Source organism: Pituophis catenifer, unplaced genomic scaffold (genome assembly GCF_029215685.1).
Source record: "Pituophis catenifer annectens isolate HBS135680 unplaced genomic scaffold, rPitCat1.0.hap2 SCAF_1, whole genome shotgun sequence".
NCBI lineage: Eukaryota > Metazoa > Chordata > Lepidosauria > Squamata > Colubridae > Pituophis > Pituophis catenifer.
This window is the reverse complement of record NW_027256881.1, coordinates 276,075,827-276,098,552: the sequence shown is the minus strand read 5'-3', so window position 1 is coordinate 276,098,552 and position 22,726 is coordinate 276,075,827. Positions and strand designations below refer to the sequence as shown.

Below are 22,726 nucleotides of genomic sequence, written 5' to 3'. Positions count from 1 at the left end.
GCACAGACCCATCATGCTTCAGTGGGGTCACAATGGGGGTCTCCCATGAGGCATGATCGATCGGTTCCAGTACGCCCTGGGCGATCAGCTTATCCAGCTGTTCATCTACTTTAGGCCGCAGGGCAAATGGAACTCGGCGGGGCTTGAGCCTGATTGGGGTGATTCCCTTGTCCAGATTAAAAGAGATTGGCCTCCCCACAAATTTCCCCAGCTTACCATCGAAGACTTCTTTGAACTCTTCGATGATGGAGTCGAGTTCGTCCCTGCGGATCTCGTGGATGCCCTGGAGTGAAAGTCCTAGAGGCTTGAACCACTCCACGCCCAACAGGTTCGGTCGGCTGTGCTGCACAATGGTGATGGGTAGCTTTCCATCGAAGTCGTTGTACTTCACATGGATGGTTGCTCTGCCTAGGATTTCAATGGGGTTTCCGTTAAAGTCCACGAGTTTGTCTTTCGGGGCTTTCAGCTGGGTCCTTTTGTATGCCGGTTTCAGCTGTTGTAGGTGCTGCCAGTCCATGATGGAGAAGGCGGATCCGGAGTCTACCTCCATCTTGCACGGAGACCCCTCTGCTAGCAGCGTCACGTGGAACTTGGTGGTCCCCTCGTCGCTTGTGTGAGCAATGGTGGTGGTCTGGTGCACCGTTCTGTTTCGGGGATATTCCTCCTCCCCGCGCCGGGACTGGTTTGAGGACCGTTTGGATGTCCTCTGATTATCTTTGCGATTTTCCCGGAATCGCGGTCTGGGCGGCTCCGGGGCTGGGTCTGTGGCTCTGCAGGCCTCGGCGATGTGGCCCCTCTTCAGGCATCGGCGGCAGGTCGCGTCCCTCCATCTGCAGGTTGCTCTGGGGTGGTCGCCTCTGCAGCTGCCGCATCGCTCTCCACGGTCGCCATGCTGTGGTGTTTCCCGCCTGGGAGGGCGGGACACCTTGTGGACGGCCATTTCCTCATCAGACTCGGATTGAGTGGTTGCCTCGTCTGATGAGGTTGGGCCCGACTTGTGGATCTTATGGATCCCTCTTGCTTTTACCATTGCGGCGGCTGCTTGTTCGGACGTCTCCGCCGCTGTTGCCTCGTCGAGGACGTCTTTAAGCGGAATCCTCTTCCTGCTGAGGAATTTCTTTTGCAGCCCCACATCTCGCATTCCAAAAACAATGCGGTCCCGGATGGCGTTGTCCACATTATCGAACTCACAGTTGGCAGCGAGTTGGCGGAGCGCTGCCACGAATTCTTTGATGGATTCACCTTCCCGCTGGTTTCTTTGCTGGAAGGTGAACCTGTTTGCGATGGGGGTACCTGTAGGTGCATAGTGCTCCTGTAAGACGTCCTGCAGGTCGTTCCAGGACATCTCCTCGATGTCCCTAGGTGCCACGAGGTCCATCGCCATCTCTAGGACGTCCGATCCGCAATGAGCCAGGAAGAGGGCTCTTTTCCTCTCATCATCGAGGTTCTGGTATCCATTGCCTCGCAGGAACTGCCGGAATCGGACCATGTATGACCTCCACTTCTCCCGGGATGGGTCGAACGGGTTCAGCGCGGTCATCGGGGCTTGCGGGGTAGCCATTCTGGAAGTCGCTGTGGTGAAGTGACTTCAGCTCTTGGGCGATCGTGCCGTGAGTCTTTCTCAGGTTCTCTTCTCTAGTCCTTCGTCGCCAGTGTTAGATCAGGCGCAGGAACAGAAGACGTGACCAGCTCGATACATGTAACAACTTTATTTACAATGTAACAAGTAAAAGAAGACTGCTGGCGCGCTGCCGGAGCTCTCCTTATATTCGCTCCCGGCAGACGCACCGCCCCTAGACAGGGATTCAAATCTCCCGCCCGATGGCTGGCAGCCAATCAGGGCGGATGTCCTTATAAGGACATAACACCAGTGGTAGGATCACTTGACAGGGAGCCACAGCAGAGGGCCCAAAGAGCCGCATGTGGCTCCGGAACCGCAGGTTGCTGGTGTAGATTCATAGGATAATTGCAGAGCATGTGAGAGGCCCTTCTATACCTGCCAGCCAAGAAGGAAATTAGCAGCCTTCATACAAATGAACAACTATCACTGTAGGGAACAAATTAATTTTGAATAGAGAGATCTTGATTTATATATTGTCCTATACTATAGGAATCACCTAGTGATGGTTCACCCAATACAAGTTTAATAAATTGTTATATCAGATAAAACATAATTCAGCATCACTCTTCTTACTTTAGGGCCATAAATTAAAATAAGTTACAGTGTATAATGGGATAGGAAAAGGCTGACTTTTGACCATGATGGCCATGGGCCTATCCCAAGTCACCCAGAGCCTGACGAAAGACAGTGGCCACACATCAGATGTGGTGTTACTCTTGCAAAGTGCTGTGATCTGAAATTAGCAGGATTTTTTGTGTTCCCCTTGTCAGGGTCACATCTTGCCCTGATACCATAGGATTCTCTAGCGCCACTGTCTTCTGCAGAGAGGCCCGCTCCATTAGTTTGGTTAGCCCTCCTTCCCTACCATGACTGATGGACCCTGATGGGTTTCAGAGGGAGCTGGGAGTTGTTATTACATCCATTCCAAGCCTTTGTTGCCACTTGGAACATATGGGCGGGTGAGGCTTTAAATCAGATTGCACCTATATGATTTCTCCTTTCTCGTGGGTGGATTTGGCATTTTCCATTGTTCATGGCAGATGAAATGACAGAAGAAACATCTCTAGAGCATTGCTGGCATTCTACAAGGGAAAAAACCTGAATGGACACAGATTAGAGTCGCTATTAAGGCCTACCTTGTGGTGGTAAGGATCAGTACTTCTCTTTATTGCTATCCTGTGGCTGTTTCACATTGCCTTCTTGGCTAGAGAGGGCTCAGAGAACCCCCTGCACAGGTATGTGGAAGAATTTGTTCAACATCGGTTAGACATTTGCTCACATTCACTTGTAGTTGGATGCTGACCTGGTTGCTAATCCAGAGATGTTTGGAATGGCTTGAACCTGTTGAGCCAGATGAAGTGGACAGAGTCTTTAGGTGAACTCAGGTGAACAAGTGAACTCAGCCACCTGTTCTTTAGATTTTGCCCCTCCTGGCTTGTTAAAATGGCCCAGGGGTGGTGTGTGAATGGATTCTGGCGGTGGTAAATTCTTCAAATCAGGGAGTTATTTATCTCTATCTCTTCATTCACCTCCTCCTCAAAAAGCCATTGCTGAACTCCACTATATTGGACAATTTTTGCCCAGTATCTAACCGGCTTTTTGGGGAAACTGGTTGAGAAGGTGGTTTCACAATAGCTTCAGAGAACTCAGGATGAAGCGGATTATCTGGATTCTAATTCAAATAAAAATACGAAATCCAAAGGTTAGTAGTTTATTTGCAGACAATTTCATTTTATCAGAAACCTGAAGAAACAAGTTCAATTAACTGGACCAAATCTTGACCAAAAGAAAAAAATAAACTAGAGCAACATGTGATGTTGAAGTTCAAAACTTTGAGAAAAGCAAATTATGTATAGTGTTTAATGAACTTAGGTCAAAACTGAACAACCACCATAGCTGAAAATCCTCAAAAGTAAACAAGCTCAAGAGGCATGGGAGATAAACATATATCAACAATCCCCATAAGGAAAATTGGGGAAAAAATAAGTCTGTCTAGATCAGGGCTGTCAAACTCCTGGTCTGCGGGCCAGATATGTCATGCGCTATGACCACGCCCAGTTTAATGAAGGGGAAAAAAGTCCTGATACATCATATGATGCTGTCGTGACAATGTGAATTTGACATCCCTGGTCTAGAGGAACAGTAGGTTCATTGATAGGCTAAGAAAGAAGATATAAAGAAAAAGTAAGCAGGGGTTAGTGAGGAGTACAAGTTATAGCCCAAGCTTTAGGATGGAGCTGGGATTTAAAACTCAAATAATAAGATGAGGTTAGTGAGGAATGCAAAATATAATAAGGTTTTTTTGGGGAGTACATTAGAAATGAAAAAAAGAATCAAGAAGGCTACTCATTTTTTGCATGAGAAAGTAATAAAAGGATATAGGGAGAGGATGGGATTATTTTACAACTTTGTCTCTCCACTTTTTTTTTTTTTTTAAATTTGATTTATATGCCGCCCTTCTCCGGAGACTCAGGGCGGCATATAAACTTGATTGAAGAAATGGGAAAGGGGGATAAAATTCAGGACTGAGAAAGTTAGAGTAAGAATCTACTTGCTACCTTAACTGAATTTAAGTTTCCAAGGCCAAATGAATTAAATCCCACAGTGGTGAAGGAACTGGTTGAAGTAATCTAGAATCTACCGTACCATTTAAAGACTCCTAGATAACAGGAAGAGGTTTGAAAGGTAGAGAAAGATAAACAGAATTGTATTATTCAAAAGGGGATAGGAAGACTCAGTAAATGACAAATTAGTTGATTTAACTTCTGTAATTTTGCAAAATACTTAACATAATGTCTAAAGGCTCTTAGAATTTTTTTTTTACTAGAAGCTGGTGTGGATTTGTCAGCAGCATGTCATACAAGTTATACAATTATATCACCTAAAACAGCTCCTTCATACAGCTTGCATTCTCACCAGCATTCTCTGTAAAAATTAGAAAGTCTGTAGTAAATCCTAGCAGACCCTTATGATAATAACGTTTATCAATTAAAAAGCAATGATCAGAATGCCCCCGTATCTGTAAGCAAGCACCACTTAGCACTTCAGATCACCAAATGAATGAGATACCTCAATGTAACTTCAGTTAATACTAAGCTCAAAGAGCAAGTTGGATACCAAAGCAAAGGAAGAAGACAGCTGTTTTGACTCATGCAAGGAGTCGCTAAGTTCACTGAGGTCACTTACAGCTGTGTCAATATTTGTCGCATGCAAAATGTTGGACCAGGTGCTGGAACAGCTAAAAATACAGACCAGCTACTCTACATTGGAGTTCTAAATCTTATTGCCTCAGAGATCCACAACAGCTTATAGCACAGACTTCATGTAATGCTTTCAACAGTGGGAAGTCAGTAATTTTCAGAGACATTTTTTAAAAAGATAAATCTTCAGGTATGTGGAGGACATTCTGAAAATGTTTAGTAACAAAGCATCTGCTTAATAGGAAGTAAGCTGACGCTATTGTCCTCTACTACTGTTCTAATTTCCCAGAGTGCTTTAACTACATTAGATTACTTCTGTTTTGTTTTTTTTCTGGTCAGATACACGCACTCCTAAAGGAAGAACTAGAATACAACCCATATCATATATTTACTTTCTAAGAATGTCTGCAGGATATACCGTTTCCCCCAAAATAAGACATTCCCTGATAATAAGCCCAATCGGGCTTTTGAGCACATGGCAATAAGGCCAAGTGCTTATTTTAGGGTTCAAAAAAATATAAGACAGGGTCTTATTTTCGGGGAAACACGGTATGTGGGCCCTTGAAGCATTATTGGAAATAAAGATTACAACTGAAATTTGGACTTTGCTTCCCAGCATACGTTTTTTTTATTGAAAAGAATCATGTGGTAAGTATATGACAAAATGCCACAGTAAGGGTGCAACAACATCTGTAAACTGCAACACTGTGATAGTACAGCTAACTGGAAAACAGCTCACCAAATTAAAACAATTTACAATATTCCAGATACCGCATACCCATTAACAAATAAAAACAAATATTCAACTAGCTTTTTATGAGGAAACCATTGTTAGAAATTGAGGGTTCAGCATCAAGTAAGATAACATGTCAAAGTATCTGCCCTGTGTCAGGGAACTACAGGTGAAACTCGAAAAATTAGAATATCGTGCAAAAGTTCATTTATTTCAGTAATGCAACTTAAAAGGTGAAACTAATATATGAGATAAGACTCATTACATACAAAGCGAGATAGTTCAAGCCTTGATTTGTCATAATTTTGATGATTATGGCTTACAGCTCATGAAAACCCCAAATTCACAATCTCAGAAAATTAGAATATTACATGAAATCAATAAAACAAGGATTGTACATAGAACAATATTGGACCTCTGAAAAGTATAAGCATGCATATGTACTCAGTACTTGGTTTGGGCCCCTTTTGCATCAATTACTGCCTCAATGCGGCGTGGCATGGATGCTATCAGCCTGTGGCACTGCTGAGGTGTTATGGAAGACCAAGATGCTTCAATAGCAGCCTTCAGCTCTTCTGCATTGTTCGGTCTCATGTCTCTCATCTTTCTCTTGGCAATGCCCCATAGATTCTCTATGGGGTTCAGGTCAGGCGAGTTTGCTGGCCAATCAAGCACAGTAATCCCATGGTCATTGAACCAGGTTTTGGTACTTTTGGCAGTGTGGGCAGGTGCCAAGTCCTGCTGGAAAATGAAGTCAGCATCCCCATAAAGCTCGTCTGCGGAAGGAAGCATGAAGTGCTCCAAAATCTCCTGGTAGACGGCTGCGTTGACCCTGGACTTAATGAAGCACAGTGGACCAACACCAGCAGATGACATGGCTCCCCAAATCAACACAGACTGTGGAAACTTCACACTGGACTTCAAGCATCTTGCAGTGTGTGCCTCTCCATTCTTCCTCCAGGCTCTGGGTCCTTGGTTTCCAAATGAGATGCAAAAGTTGCTCTCATCAGAAAAGAGGACTTTGGACCACTGAGCAATAGACCAGTTCTTTTTGTCTTTAGCCCAGGTAAGATGCTTCTGATGTTGTTTGTTGTTCAGGAGCGGCTTGACAAGAGGAATACGACATTTGAAGCCCATGTTCAGGATCCGTCTGTGTGTGGTGGCGCTTGATGCACTGACTCCAGCCTCAGTCCACTCCTTGTGAAAGTCCCCAACACTTTTGAATGGCCTTTTCCTGACAATCCTCTCCAGGCTGTGGTCATCCCTGCTGCTTGTGCACCTTTTTCTTCCACACTTTTCCCTTCCATATAACTTTTTATTAATGTGCTTTGATACAGCACTTTGGGAACATCCAACTTCTTTTGCAATTACCTTTTGAGGCTTTCCCTCCTTATGGAGGGTGTCAATGATGGTTTTCTGCACAACTGTCAGGTTAACCGTCTTTCCCATTATTGTGATTCCTACTGAACCAGACTGAGAGACCATTTAAAGGCTCAGGAACCCTTTTCAGGTGTTGTGGCTTAATTAGCTGATTAAAGTGGGACACTTTGAGCTCTAGAATATTGAACCTTTTCACAATATTCTAATTTTCTGAGATTGTGAATTTGGGATTTTCATGAGCTGTAAGCCATAATAATTAAAATTATGACAAATCAAGGCTTGAACTATCTCGCTTTGCATGTAATGAGTCTATCTCATATATTAGTTTCATCTTTTAAGTTGCATTACTGAAATAAATGAACTTTTGCACGATATTCTAATTTTTCGAGTTTCACCTGTAAGTGGCAGTTTTGTTAGGCTTTTTCTTCATAAAATAGGCAACACTGAACTTGCTTATCTATACTTTATTAAAGGTAGAACTGTGGATTTGAAGAATTATAAGAAATTAGCTGAATATCCGTGCTCCGCTATGAAACTATGTGATCGGGCTTGATAAATCAACACAGCTTGAAAATTAATGAGTAGTTACGGTCTCTCCTCTCCCTTCTCTACCTCAGCCTTGCCCTACAGAAACGTCTCCTATCCTATCCCCTTCTCTCCCTCAGGCCTGCCCCACAGAAGCCTCCCCTATCCTATCCCCTTCTCTCCCTCAGCCTTGCCCCACAGAAGCCTCCCCTATCCTTGCTGCTGTGAAAGTAAAACTGAAACTCCTCTCCTCTGCTTGTGTTTTGCATTTGGAACAGATTTCTTTTCAGGTGGGCAGGGGAAGTAGAACTCCTTAGCATCAGAGCATGTTAATAATAATATAGGAAATACTAATGTTCTGATGGTCATTTGAAAAATCCTTTCTTAGTGAGCACCTAGAAGCCAAGAGGAACATACGTGGCAAATTTCAAGTTTGTAGGCTTTACGGTTCTGGAGATTTTGTGATGATGCATGAGTGGTATTTCACTTTTATATATATAGATATGTTTTGTGTACACATACATTTCCAAATAGTTTTTACTAAATAATCACACAATAGTTTTTGACATATCTATTGTTCAACTGTACCATTTCAGGCAATAACAAGAGACCAAGATGCTGCCTTGCAGAAAAGAATAACTACAAATATTATCCCTATCAAATATTGTAGGAAAATATTTTTATTTAAATATTTTGGGAACCATACATTTAATATGAATCAAGATAAGTAATGAGCAAAACCTGATTCTTATAAGCAAGGATCATTCAAGAAAGTACAGGAAGAAACAGATCTGGCAACTAAATTGAGACTTATTTTTAATTTTATCCTTGGAAACATATGCTGCAAAACCCAAGTGGAAAGAGATAATTTTTTGTATTTGCCTCTCTGGGCCCTAACAAATGTGTTTACCTTATTATTAAATAGAGCCTCTGTTTTGTAGTATATAAATTATATTACAAGGTCTATGGAGATTGTCAGTCATCTAGGTCATGGTTGTCCCAAAGGTGCTTTTTCAAGAGGCAACTGGACTTTCTGGCTTCTCTTTGAAGACATTTCGCTTCTCATCCAAAAAGCTTCTTCAGCTTCTGACTGGATGATGGGGAATGGAAGGATTTTATTTGTTACCTCTTGAAAAAGCACCTTTGGGATATAGACTGTAAGGCCTCTATTGCTTACTTGGATTTATTAAATAAAGAAAAAAAACCTCAAGTTCTACTTATGGGGGAGAATGAAGAAAGTTTAGAGTATATTTAAATATCAATAGTTAAGAGATATTAAGAGTTTCACCACATTGAATAATGAGACTTGGCAAAGACTGTTTTATTAATTTCAATATTTACTTGATCTCAAAAAGAAATATTTTGTCTACATCACAACTATCAGGATATATAATTCTCAGCAAGACTGCAATGATTTAATTTAGCCTGTCCTACATCATGTATGACCCTGCAGAAGTTGTATGCACTTATCAATCACATGATTTGGCTAGTCAATAGACAGATTGCTCTCAGAGCCACATTAAACATTCCATGTGGAGGGATATAACCAACTGAGTTATTCAAACTATTTAACTGAACCACTTGATCAATGCTTGTCTGCATTACCACTGTATTTTTTTTAAAGAACTGCAAATAGATACAAACAGTCCTCGCTCAATTTAAACCAATATTGACTGTGCGTAAAAGGTTAGTTAGTGAACATTTTTAATAAATAACTTCTGATCTATTCACTGAACCTAGCATCCAACTCAATCATAAAGGCTCTAGGCCCTGATATTGATAATTTAGCCAAATTTGAAGTTAAATGCAGATAGTCCTTCACTTACGGCTATGGACACAACTTCCAACTATAATGGGCAGGGTTTATTCTTCTTGTGCCATATCTGTCATTGGACACTGGCAATCATGTTGGCAATCCTATTTTTATCAACAGCCGCATGAAAAAGTGCTGCTGAGTGTTGTCCAAACCAGTCCCTTAGATTTTGAAGCCATGATGCTTCATTACAATTGTAAATTGAGGACTAACTATACCTGCACTTCTCTGACATTCTGTGCTTTTAAGACATCATGCTGCCCTTTCACAATTATAGAAAAAACAAATTGCTTGTTTGTTGTTGCCAGGGTAGGGTGGGGTGGGGTGGGGTGGTGGATTATTGTTTTTATTCTTTGTACATTGGATTTTTAAGTTTTTGTAAGCCACCTAGAGTCACTGAAAATGAACGGGCAGCTGTATCAATTCTCTAAATAAATAAAATACATAAATTCCAGATAATCCAAAATAAACGCAATGCTCAGCTTCCCAATTCTACCTCAATAACTTCTGCCACAGCACTAAAACCAACATCCTCTTGAAGAATAAACATGTTACTGGGAGAAGCCTGCTCCTGCACAATGATACATTCTCCCTCAGCAATCTCAATGACGTTTTTGTGCTGGGCAGAGCCCTCTTGTGCTGCATTGTACTTAGTGTTAGAGACAAGGACTTCTGCTTTCCTGCCAGGCTCTGCCACATTCAGTGTGTGCACTACAAACACAGCAGGCTGCTCTGAAATGGCAGTATCCTTGAGATCTTTAATGTCAGATTTGGATGAATCCTTGACTATATCGTCTTTGTGCTCAAGCTTGTGGCGCTGAAGTTTCTGAGGGAGGCTGTAGCCTATGCCACAAATGTTACACTGATGGGGTTTGTCATCATGATGGGCTTTCTGATGACGTCGGAGTTTTGTTGCTAAAGGATAGGATTTGGGACAAAGGTGGCAGCGGAAAGGCCGCTCGCCTGTATGCAGGCGTTCATGAGCTCGTAATGTGTGGGGATCACGCAGTGCTTTCCCACATACTGTGCACAGATAAGCCTCACCTGTGTGGGAAATCAGATGACGGAGCAGCTCAGGACGCTGTGGGAAGGCATCTCCACAGAAATGGCAGTGGAAAGGACGCTCCCCTGTATGTAATCTAAGATGCCCACGTAGATTGCCTTGCTGACGGAATGATTTGGGACAGTAGGGACAAGTATAAGGACGTTCCCCTGTGTGCAGGCGCATGTGGTTCCGCAGTGATCCTGGATTGGCCAGGTGTCGTCCACATATCACACACTGGTAGGCAGAAGAGGTAGAGTTTGGCTGTTTAACTTGATGTGTCTTGCAATGGATACGAAGGGAAGGTCGACGGGCAAATGATTTTCCACAATCTGGACAGATGTAGGGACGCTGGCCTGTATGCAGTACCTGGTGTTCTTGAAGATCACGCTTGGTGCCGTATGTTTTATGACACTGTGAGCAGGGAAAAGGCCGTACTCCGCTGTGGCCCAGCATATGCGCTCTGAAACTCTCTTCTGAACTATAGCTCTTGCCACATTCTGTGCACAAAAATGGTTTGTGGTCAGTGTGCACAAAATGATGTTTTTTCAGGTGGCAAAGCTGAAGGAAGGCTTTCCCACACTCTTTACACCTGTGCCGTCTTTTAGTGCTTGATTCTGTGTGAGCAGAATCATCAGGCTTGTATCTATGTGACTGTTCCTCTTGTCTAGGATTCTCTGCCCTGTCTTTGGGTACACTTGGAAGATATCCATTTGGGATTCTTTCAGCACAAGATTCTTTCCTTAATGGCTCTACATTGTCAGTCAAAACGGCACTGATACAAACTGCACTGCGTGGTGTTCGGTTTGAACAGGTTTCAGCCAATGTGGCATCTGACTTTATCTCAGCCATCTGCTCTTCCTGAGAATCTTTGCCTTCATCATCCTTGGAAACAGGATGTTTGTTTGAAAGTTTATTATTTCTACTCTTTATTTTGGTATTCCATTGTTCAATTTGCAAGGAAGAAGTTCTACTGCTTTTCTTGAGATTGACATCTAAGCCAAGAATCTGTTCCATCTGTAACTTCTTATTCAACATAGAAACACAGCGGGTTCTGTCCTTCAACTTCTGTCCTGCAAACTTGGAAATACCAGGAATACCTGAAGAATTGAATCAGGAACTGTTAGCTCTCTTAATAAAACATCAACTAGTTATAATCACTTTATAGTAAAACTTATTAATTCCATACCTTTTCATACTTTAAGCCTTTGGAAATATTTGACTCAGGATGCAGACTAAAGTAGTAGTCATCAATTGACAAAGTAGTTATCAATTGATCAAATTGTAGTTTTGAGAACTACAACAAGAAGGGCATTTTATTTGAAATATAAATATCCTACACAGGTAGTCACTGTTTAGCAATGTCATTGGACATTGACTGTTCATAGTTATGACGTGATAAAGGAGTAACTTTGCAACCAACCCTCACATTTACAACCTTTGCAAATCTGTAAAGCAAAGGAAAGCTGAAGAAAAACAATAAGTGTAGTTGCAGTTTCACTTAGTGATCACTTCATTTAACACTTGAATTGCCTGTTCCAATTGGAGTAGCTAAGAGGATTCCCTGTATTTTTAAGGCTTATCCATACTTTGAGCTTCTACATTAAATACGTTGCAGTACGTATACAGGTATTAAAGTAAGTGAAAGAATAACTCTTCTCAAAGGATTAAAATGATTTAATATTTTCATTTTATTTTGTACTAAAACCTATGGGAAAATCTTTGATTAAGACAATTTTCTATATATTTATTGAACAATTGCTAGGTTTTGGAACAAAATGCAGCAGCTATAACAATGTAAACCAAACACAGGTTTATAGATTTTAAAAAAAAATGTCTTAGTGGTTTTTTTGCAAGTGCAAGGCCTGCTTGCTTCTGTTCAACCGGGTGTTGCTCCATTTGGCTGTGATAAGAATTTACTGACCAGTTTGCCACCTGAGCTTGACATCATGGATTGAGACAGAGGGGCTGGACCAAAGTCACTCAGCCAGCTTTCATGACTAAAGCAGGACTAGAATTCGCATTCTGCTGGTTTCTAGCCTGGTGCCCTAACTACTGAACCAAACTAGCTTTGCTTTGTGGTATAATTGTACAGTCAGATATTTTACATAACATATTCTGCATTATAGTAACATACTTCATGAGTGATAGCAGTATAATAAATTGCTGCTTATACAACTGTATTGGCCAGAGTTCCTGAATTAAATTCAGTAAGGAAGACTAGCATGACTTCTACTCAGCAGGTCTATCTGCTCAGCAGTCCTAGACAAAGTATAAATATTCTCAGACTCAGTTCCCAATCCCAAACTGAGATACTGAATGGAAAAACACTGTGCTTTGAAATTACTAGTGAAAATTAAAGAATAATAACTAGGAAAGCTTATTTGCAAATGATTCTTTTGTGGGCTTCATAATGCCATCCATTAGAGTTCCATTTGTAAAATAAATAAAAATATAGAAAATGGAGCATTCAGCTTGAAAGGTTTATCAGATTTTCATTTAAATATTTTCAATAATCTTAGTTTGTTCAAAAATATGGGACAACTCAAGAATTTACCTTATAAAATTATATTGAATAGAATAGAATAACAGAGTTGGAAGGGACCTTGGAGGTCTTCTAGTCCAACCAGACCTCTAACTAGAGGTCTTCTGGTCCAATGTTAATATTGGTAACATACCAACATTATATACATAGATCAAGGCCATACAACAATTCAAAGGTGGCACTTTTTAAAAACTTCCTGTGAACAGAATGTGACAGTGAATTCTTTAAGATATTGTTATCAGAAATAAAGTCATTTTTACAGCCAACTGTTGACTTACAACCAGTTGTTTAGACTCTTTGCAGTCATGAAAGCCTTGAGAGGGCACTTTTTGACCCATAAAGCACTTCTGGCTGTTGTAAAATATCATGCTGGCCTAGCCAAGTCACATGATGCCACTTGAAAAACCTGTTTAAGTGCTCTGCAACCATGTAATTGCCATTTACAACCTCTTCCACAAACTTCTTCAGAAAAGTTAATCAGGAAATGGGCAGGGGAATTGTGGAAGGGATGTTGGATTTGAGATCCATTTCCCCAGCATGCCAAGGAATTTTCCTACCCCCCCTGTGCAGAACCCTGGGGTTCACTAGCATTTCTGCCCTTCCGTGGGGAAGCCTGAATACTAACAAATTCCAGCATTCTGAACCTTCCAAAGTTAAGATTTCCAAAGGTGACGCTCCTTGGTGCCCTTGAGGAACGGACCAAATCTGGTGAAAATGCTAGCGAATGCCGTCGTTCTCGTAACTGTTCTCCTTGCTGGGGCAGAGAGAGCAAGCCTGGGCCTCTCGGGTGTGGTAGGTGACCCGTGTCCTCTCCCCGTGCCATTACATCTGAGAGGCCCATGTCCCCTCCCTGGAGGTCTTTTTAACCACCACAATTGTGATTGTTGAACAAAGCAGTCACATGGCGCCTCGCTTAATGACCGCTTTGTTCAATAACCAAGATTTTGGGCCCAACTATGGTTGTAAAAGGAGCACTACCTGTATATTTCATTTCCTATTTGATTTGCCAGAATGATGTATGGTACTGCTTTCTAAATTCAAAATTTCTAAACCATGTACAGTACCTGCAGAAGAATCCTGGACAATATCCTCTTTTTGAAGCAAAGTTTCCTCTTCTAAATCTCTGGTCTTGGTTGTGGTTATTACTGGCATTTTTTGCAGTGTTTTCTTTTCTGTATCAAGCTCCCCATCTGAGGTATGTGCTAGGATATTATTTTTCAGACAATTAGGACTATCCTGTGATTCAATTAACCAGCATAGCAGTTCGCTGCCCACATCAACTGGACAGCAGACTTTGATGTGTAGTTCCCCATTTATCCATTCCAACATTACATTGGCTTCATTTTCAACACGGCTTTGCTTCACCAGGCTATAAAACACATAATGTTAAATATTCATTTTGGTGCAAGATGCAATATCATTCCAGCCCCCCCACCCCCACCCCCACAAAAAAACAACCCTTAAGAACAGAGCACATTTATTAAATAATACAGTATTTGGAAATGGCCATCCATAGACTTTTTCTGAATTTATTTGACTAGGATTATAGAAAACCCATATGCACTAACTCCTAACCTTAGCACTTTAGCTCAACCCTCTAGGAAGTTTAGGACAGGAGCCTTTTCTTCCTTTTTCTGATAATATTGGGAAATGAATCTAATTGCATATTAATCTAATATATAATATTTTAACTCTCTTCCAGATATTGATGATCCTGTGGATCAATGAAGATCCACAACATTCACAGATCAGTGAGAAAATCATACTCAACAACAAATACACATACACATGCACATACATTGACTCTTCATTAATAAAAAAAAGAATGGCTCTTGATGTTATTTTGGGGGAGGATAAAGACTGCACTAAGTGAGAGAGTGGCAATATGACACCATGCAAATAGAGAAAACTGGCATCTATGTTTTGAGAGTGGAGTAGTTTTCTTGATGAATTAAAGAACAACACTTTAATGCTGTATTATATTGAAAAGCAGCTTGTGTAGTTTACCAACCATAAAATTTTAGGGCCAAAGTTGACAGATTTTAATGAAACTTTTTTTGATTAAATACATTATCTACATTTATTGCTCACTGGAAGCCTCTTACGGACTTTCTGCATAAACATGAACAAATATAAACTTGTGATTTATGGTTTTGATGATAAAACAGAATAGATTATAGAAAGAAGAGCAATATGATATAGAGAGGGAGACATTAAAATATATAATTACTGCTATGAAAAATATTACAAGTCAATTTTGATACTTTTTTCCTATTTTTCAACTTTTTCTTTTCTTGCACTTTTTGCTTCTTTTTTTCTTACTTTATAATAGTTTTGTTAGTTTTTATTTTCTTGTTTAAATATACAAAAAACACATCATCTGATTTCTTTTGACTGTTCAGTTTAATATCTTTTTCCATGTCATTCTTGTAGCCTGCCATTTTTAAATCCATTTTCAATTCAATCTCAATCATGTCAGGTAAAACTTGTTCTCTTTCTATAACATCTTTTACATACAGTCTATCTATAGAAGTGGACACTCTTAACTTCAGAGTCGACTATTCAAAAATATTCTTCAATATGTCCAATGTTAAAATATTTTGCTTCATTCTGTATTTATAAATCTATACTAAGGATATAGTTCTTCTTTTAATAGCTTTAGAATCTATATATGTTTGGATGTTTGTTAACTATTGTTATCAGTATATTAATTGTAATGTTTAAATTTTTTTTTTAAAAAAACAGTCACTGGACTGCTGATTGTCCACTTTGCTCTTAATATATTTGGAAACTAAAACAATCAATTTAATACTCATACAAAATTATTAAAATTAAATATTAATATTCTCCATTGTAGTGGTGGCAGCATCCAGAAATGGGTTGTCCTTGCCTGTTAGCCAATACTCATACAAAATTATTAAAATTAAATATTAATATTCCATACAAAAATTTACAAGGGAAACTTTTAGGGATTGTATGTGCTTCAAACTCAAGCTAAAGCCTTGGTGGCGCAGTGGTTAGAGTGCAGTACTGCAGGCTACTTCTGCTGACTGTTAGCTGCAGTTCAGCAGTTCAAATCTCACCGGCTCAAGGTTGACTCAGCCTTCCATCCTTCCTAGGTGGGTAAAATGAGGACCCAGATTGTTGTGGGCAATATGCTGACTCTGTAAACCGCTTAGAGAGGGCTGTAAAAGCACTATGAAGCGGTATATAAGTCTAAGTGCTATTGCTATTATAGTTGGATGAAAAAAGTAATGAAATAATGTTTTATTGTGGGTGTAAATATGGAGAACCAGTTTTTAAAAGTTGAAGCTAAATCTCTACATTTGTGACCATTATTTGGTTTCAAGTTTGCCCATAAGGAGCTTTATTATATATTTACCACTTCTGTCCCAGAACTGCAAAAAGGAACTGAAAGATTATTAACTATATAGATATAGATGTGGAGCTGATGATAGCATACTGAAGTACGCCTAACCTAATCCTTTTCTCAGAGTTATAAATAGTATTTTAACATTAGAAAGAATCAATGGCTAAGGAGAAATCTAGTGAATAAATGGAACATAGAAATTTCTATCTCAGAAAGTTACAGAAACAATTACAGAAATCATAAAATGTGACCTCCTATACTTGTCTATGTCTTGCATGAAGATTAGAATTTCTCATCTGCCTTTCTAGATACTTATTTTAGTAGACATTGCTATTGAAAGCAAATTTAAGAACACATTCCTTCCTTCACAACTCCCTACCTGTTATAGTCTTCCTAATCATTTATGCCAGAGAAAATTCCATTTTTTCCTTTCATTACTGTATTTGTTTTCAAAATTTATCTAGCATGTATGCTCTGCTCTTTAATACATTATTTTCATTTAATGGATTTATTTTCATTATTTTCACTGGGTGGTAATCTCTTAAAAGTTTTATCAGCTCATATTTATGTCAAGTATTAAAAAATTCTTAGCTGATTAAGAAGTTTTATCAGAATTTATTTTATCAGTGATTCTTTTATGTTTAGTTCCAGGCTTCAAATGTGTAAGGTCACTCATAAGATCACTAATTTGTGTATATCACATCATCAAAGAATTTGTAGTACAGTACTTGACATTAAGGTCTGAATGAATCATTTTCAACTTGATTATAAATAAAATAAATATCAACTCCTCTTAAAAAATAAATTAAAAAACAAATTACACAAATTAATCTTAAAATGTTCACTATTACATGAATTGTTATAGTCAACGATCTATTACATTACTGTAGATCTGACCTGGGCATTTTATGGCCTGCAGGACACATCCAGCCCATGGGCTGTTCCTGCCTGGCATTAGTGCTGGTATGGGAGAGGCAGTGATATCAGGGAGCAAAGCGGCAGCTGCCCTCCACAACAGTCCCAGTTTCTCTAGTGGCCCCTTGTGAAAATTAATTCATGCCATAGATGAAAATTTCTGAGAAAAATTTAAATTATCCATATGTTTCTGTTCTCACCTCTTCCAGCTGGATATTCCATTGCAAGCAGATGCCTCTTTCCAACTGGATAATGGACATGCCTGTAATTGAGAGCAAGGTGTGTGAGGATCTCAAATTTGCGGCTGTTTCTTTGACCCACAGATCAATTCACACAATTAAGCTAACATACTAAACATATTAAAGTCACCTAGAGTAGCCCCACGACGAGAAAGGCAGCAAATAAATTTAACAAATAAATAAAATAAAATAAACTTGCAGAGGAATGCAGACAGGCTTTTTATTTGCAGCTATGAACACAAATCAAAAGTATCACCTCTCTATCCCAAGCTAATATGCGAACTTTTTTAGAAGAAAGGAAGTTAGCCCTTGACTTACAACAATTTCCATTGCCAAGCAAGGCAATTGTAAAATGAGTTGCACCCAATTTTGCAGCCTTTTTTTGCCACAGTTGTTAAGTGAATCTCTGAAATTGTTACGTGAATCATTCACTTGTTAAGTGAATCTGGCTTCCCACATAGATTTTGCTTATCCTAAACCACTGGGTCAGGTTGCAAATAGTGATCATATGACCCTGGGATGCTGCAACTATCATAAATGCATGCATTGCCAAGAGCCCAAATTGTGACCACATGACTGTAGGGATGTTGTCACGGTTGCCAATGCAAAGACTGGTTATCATTTTTTTAAGTACCATTGTAACTTTGAACAATGGCTAAATGAATGGTTCTTAATTCAAGGAATATTTGTACTCATATTGCATTAAAAGTCCTTGCTTCAAATGCAAAAAAAGAGCAGTAGAAAATGGTTGCAGGTAATTATGACTCTAATGGAGCCTGCCTATCATGGTAATAAGCTGTGACAGTCATAAAATCATAATCAATCCAATTTTATTTGTTTTATGGCAGTCGTTTAGCAAACACCATAGTCATAAAGTGAATCAATCGTTTGCTAAACAACTGGAATTAAATGTCCGTTTTTATGTAAAACTGGTTTTGCCAAAAAAAACAAAACAAAACTGGAGGTAAATGTCTGTTTTATGCATAAACGCAGTCATGTGACTATGGGACTCTGCAAATAGCCATAAATGTGACCCGGTTGCTGAGCACCCAACCAGCCAAATTTCGAATCTGGGTTGTAAGTACCCTCAAAGTGGGTCTATCATAATTTTGAATAGACCCTAAGTGATCCATTGTAAGTTGAAGACTATCTGTAAATATCCTGCTACAACACACTTTCATCCATCAATTCTTTCTATGGTTGCGTTTCAACTTTTAAAAGTCAATGTTCCAATAATTGATCCTGCACATAGTTATGGTTTGTTAAACAATTCATAATGGTTAGGTTTACAATTAATCCTCATCCTTAAACTATGGTTTATAAATCACCATGATTGTATTCACATAACTAAACTCTCACATTATAGTTTATAATTTGCCATAGTCTGGCCTTCATAACAATTACTGATTAGGGAATAAAACTACTGCAATTCAAATCACGTTTAGCAGAATTTTTCAGAATTAATGAACTTATTGTTTTCTTTGCCATGGCTACCTACTTATAAACCAAATCTAAAAAACATTATGGTTTCATGTGTTACATGGGAGGTTACACGAGGCTGGCTCCAGAGTATTATTAACGCTTCTTTGAGTGAGGGTGTCCTGCCGGCCGCCTTGAAAGAAGCGGTGGTGAGGCCCCTCCTCAAGAAGCCCTCTCTGGATCCAGCTGTTTTGGCTAACTATTGTCCAGTCTCCAACCTTCGTTTTATTGAGAAGGTTGTTGAGTGTGTGGTGGCGCGGCAGCTTCCACGGTACATGGATGAAGCTGTCTATCTAGATCCGCTCCAGTCTGGCTTCAGGCCTGGGCATAGCATGGAAACGGCATTGGTCACATTGGTGGATGATCTCTGGAGGGCTCGGGATAGGGGTTGCTCCTTTATCCTGGTCCTGTTAGATCTCTCAGCGGCTTTTGATACCATCGACCATGGTATCATGTTGCGCCGGTTGGAGGGGTTGGGGGTGGGGGGCACCATTTTGCAGTGGTTCTCTTCCCTCTCTGACCGGTCGCAATCTGTGTTGGCAGGGGGGCAGCGGTCGACCCTGAGGTGCCTTGTTTGTGGGGTGCCGCAAGGGTCGGTCCTCTCGCCCCTTCTGTTCAACATTTATGTAAAGCCGCTGGGTGAGATCATCCGTGGCTTTGGGGTGGAGTTCCATCAGTACGCTGATGACACCCAGCTGTACATCTCCACCCCAGGCCACTCCAACGATGCCCTTGAAGTGATGTCCCGGTGCCTGGAGGCCATGCGGGCCTGGATGGGGAGAAACAGGCTCCGACTCAACCCTTCCAAGACCGAGTGGCTGTGGCTTCCGGCGTCCCAATATAGCCAGCTGGTGCCATCGCTGGTTATCGGGGGCGAATCATTGGCCCCCACGGAGAGGGCTCACAACTTGGGCGTCCTCCTGGATGCACGGCTATCTTTAGAAGAGCATATGATGGCCGTGGCCAGGGGGGCTTTTTATCAGGTTCGCCTGATATGCCAGTTGCATCCCTTTCTGGATCGGGACTCCCTACGCACGGTCACTCAGGCACTCGTCACTTCCCGCCTGGACTACTGCAATACTCTCTACATGGGGCTCCCCTTGGGGTGCACCTGGAGGCTCCAGCTGGTCCAGAATGCGGCCACGTGGGGGATTATGAGAGCGATGGGGTGCTCCCACGTAACACCTCTCCTGCGCGAGCTGCACTGGCTCCCGGTGGTCTTCCGGGTGCGCTTCAAGATGTTGGTGACCACCTTTAAAGCGCTCCATGGCTTAGGGCCGGGGTATCTACGAGACTGCCTTCTGCCACCAATAGCCTCCCACCGGCCAGTACGCTCGCACAGAGAGGGCCCCCTCAGGGTGCCGTCGGCCAGACAATGTCGGTTTTAAATTATGGGCTGAAATTATTTAATATCTTTTAAACTGTTTTTAAATTTTATATGCTATGTTTTATCTCGGCTGTTCACCGCCCTGAGTTCTGTTGGAGAAGGGTGGTATAAAAATCAAAATAATAAAAAAATAATAAAAATAAAAATGTATTCTGTATATTCACTAACAATTACCGTAATAGTTCATTTAACTGTAGGAAATTGAACTAAACGTTTAGTGAGTATTTTTCAGCAATGCCAGCAACCTTTTAGCTTAATGTATTTTGGATACCCAGCTTTTATAACTAGCTTACAACTAAGAGCATTACTGCATTGTTAATCCAGGAAATCTATTATTTCCATAAACCTTATTAAGTTATCCATAGAAAGTTATATAGTCAGTGCTGACTGACAATCTGGAATGCCAAGACTTTGTTTAGATGATTATTTAAGGCAAGATATTCACTGTAACATTTTAAATAATAGCTGGATAGATTAAAACAAAATGTGATTTGTCTTGAAGTTATAAAGTGGAACATGTATGAATAATATATGCATATTTTGTGCTAGATGTAAATGTCATTTTAATATATAGTAGTATATATTGTATAAAATATATATTAGGAATGAGGATATAAGGAAAGCATTGCATACATGGAGTAATATTCATAATTATTTCACTGACATTTTCAATAGATTAGATAACAAATGTTAACTTGGATCTCAATTGGAAGTAAATAACATTATCTAACCTTGTTCAAGATTTCTTTAAAAATAGACTATGAAGGAATTAATGAAGAATGCAAAACCAGAACCAGGAGTTCTCATGGGGAGGGAGAATATATGTATGTCGGTGTGTGATAGAGAAAAATATAGGTAAAATTTGGCCAGCATCTTGTTTCTTAGAATGCCCCCACCAAGATACTTATAAGAAAATTGCAAATAGAACACGAGGTCATTGGCAATGTCTTGAGGTTCCACCCTAACAATAGCTCTTATCTCTGAATTGTAGACAGTATGTAGCTATTATGACTGCTAGTTATTTAGGCTTCCTATTAATTTGTCTAACCTTCAAAAATAATCTAACCTACATGTTATTCCAAAGGTGTTTTTCAAAAGGCAACTGGACTTTCTTGAGTTATTTCCTTGAAAATGTTTCACTTTTCATTCAAGAAACTTCTTCAGTTCTGTCTGAATGGTAGGAAAAGGACTGCTAAGGAACATAAATCCTTCCTTTCCTCATCATTCAGCCAGAACTGAAGAAGCTTCTTAGTTGAGAAGAGAAATGTTTTCAAAGAAAAAAATCCAAGGAAGTCCAGCTGCCTTTTGAAAAGCACCTTTGGGACAATCATGGTTGAGAATCTCCATAGACATTAAGCTACATGTTATATTCTGTGGTAATGAATTTTATAGTGATTTATACATGTGTGAATATATACTTCTATTTCTCTGTCCTGAAATTTCTGGCATTAATCCATTTTCCCTTGGCAATCAACTGGAATGCACAACATATCTGGAAGATATATATATCCTGAAATATTCAAACCAACATTTTCTCAAATAAAAATCACAACAGAGCAGGCTTTCCATACCTACAAATTTAAACCAGGAAAGTTGGGAGAGCTGATATGACAAACTGCATCATCTTTTGCCAAAAGGGATGTTATTACCATTTTATGTATTTATTCTTTCCTATTTCTTAGCCACCCATTTCCCACAGAGAGGGCTTCTGGGCATTATCATTATAATTTTATGCTGCTTTCTTATTATAAATCAAGGCAGCAAACATACCTAATAGTCCTGCCCATTTTTTCCCCCTACAACAAACCTGCCAGGTGAGTTCAGCTGAGTCAGTCACCCAGCTGGCTTTCATGCCTAATAGGTGCCCCACAATTCCCAATATCTTGGTTTCTAGGCCAGCACCTTCCCTACTACACCAAACTGGGAAATCTAATCCCAGATTTCCACCTGGTTGACCTATGGGTCAGCAGGAACAGGGACAAGAGTACCCTGACGGGCTTCAGGCCTATTTCTACCTGTCGCTCTTGCCCGCTGTCTGAAGCTCACCGACAAGGAAGCGTCCGCCTTCTGTTCTTCGACCTGCTGCCCAAGAAGCAGCGACATTCCCGGCTCCAGAGCGTGCCCCACACACCATACTCCCAGGCCCTTCTCCGAGGACAGCGACGGTCCCAGGGCCAGTCCCCGAGGCAGGTGCCACGCCGGGCAGAAGGGACACTTGCCGTGCATATTCAGAAGGTTGACCTGCAAGAAAAGGACGGTCAGTGCAGGAAACTACGGCCTTCACACAATCCCCCCTCCCTTCCCCATACACACATAATAAAACCCCTCGCTTAAACCCGGGCCTTTCTCCACGATGACTCTCGCACCCTGTTAGGAAGCGGAACGGTCCACTCCACGAACTTCGGTTTGCACCCGGGCAAATATTCCTTTCACACTCTTGACGTTGAGCGCGGGAGGAAAGGAGTTTCCATGGAAAC

General features: G+C 40.5%; 2 protein-coding genes across 2 annotated transcripts in view; one reads left to right on the top strand and one right to left on the bottom strand.

Annotated features, from left to right (window-relative positions):
• The window catches only part of ARHGAP1 (Rho GTPase activating protein 1), a 76,586-nt gene that overhangs the window by 6,644 nt on the left and 47,216 nt on the right, over positions 1-22,726 (top strand). The window lies entirely within an intron of this gene.
• On the bottom strand, positions 8,779-22,674 carry ZNF408 (zinc finger protein 408). The gene is made up of 5 exons (XM_070931238.1): positions 22,616-22,674; positions 22,296-22,490; positions 17,345-17,406; positions 13,924-14,228; positions 8,779-11,414 (listed from the first exon to the last, which is right to left on the bottom strand). Exons 2-5 carry the CDS (start codon positions 22,473-22,475, stop codon positions 9,751-9,753), a joined length of 2,211 nt encoding a protein of 736 aa, XP_070787339.1. The 5' UTR covers positions 22,476-22,490; positions 22,616-22,674; the 3' UTR covers positions 8,779-9,750.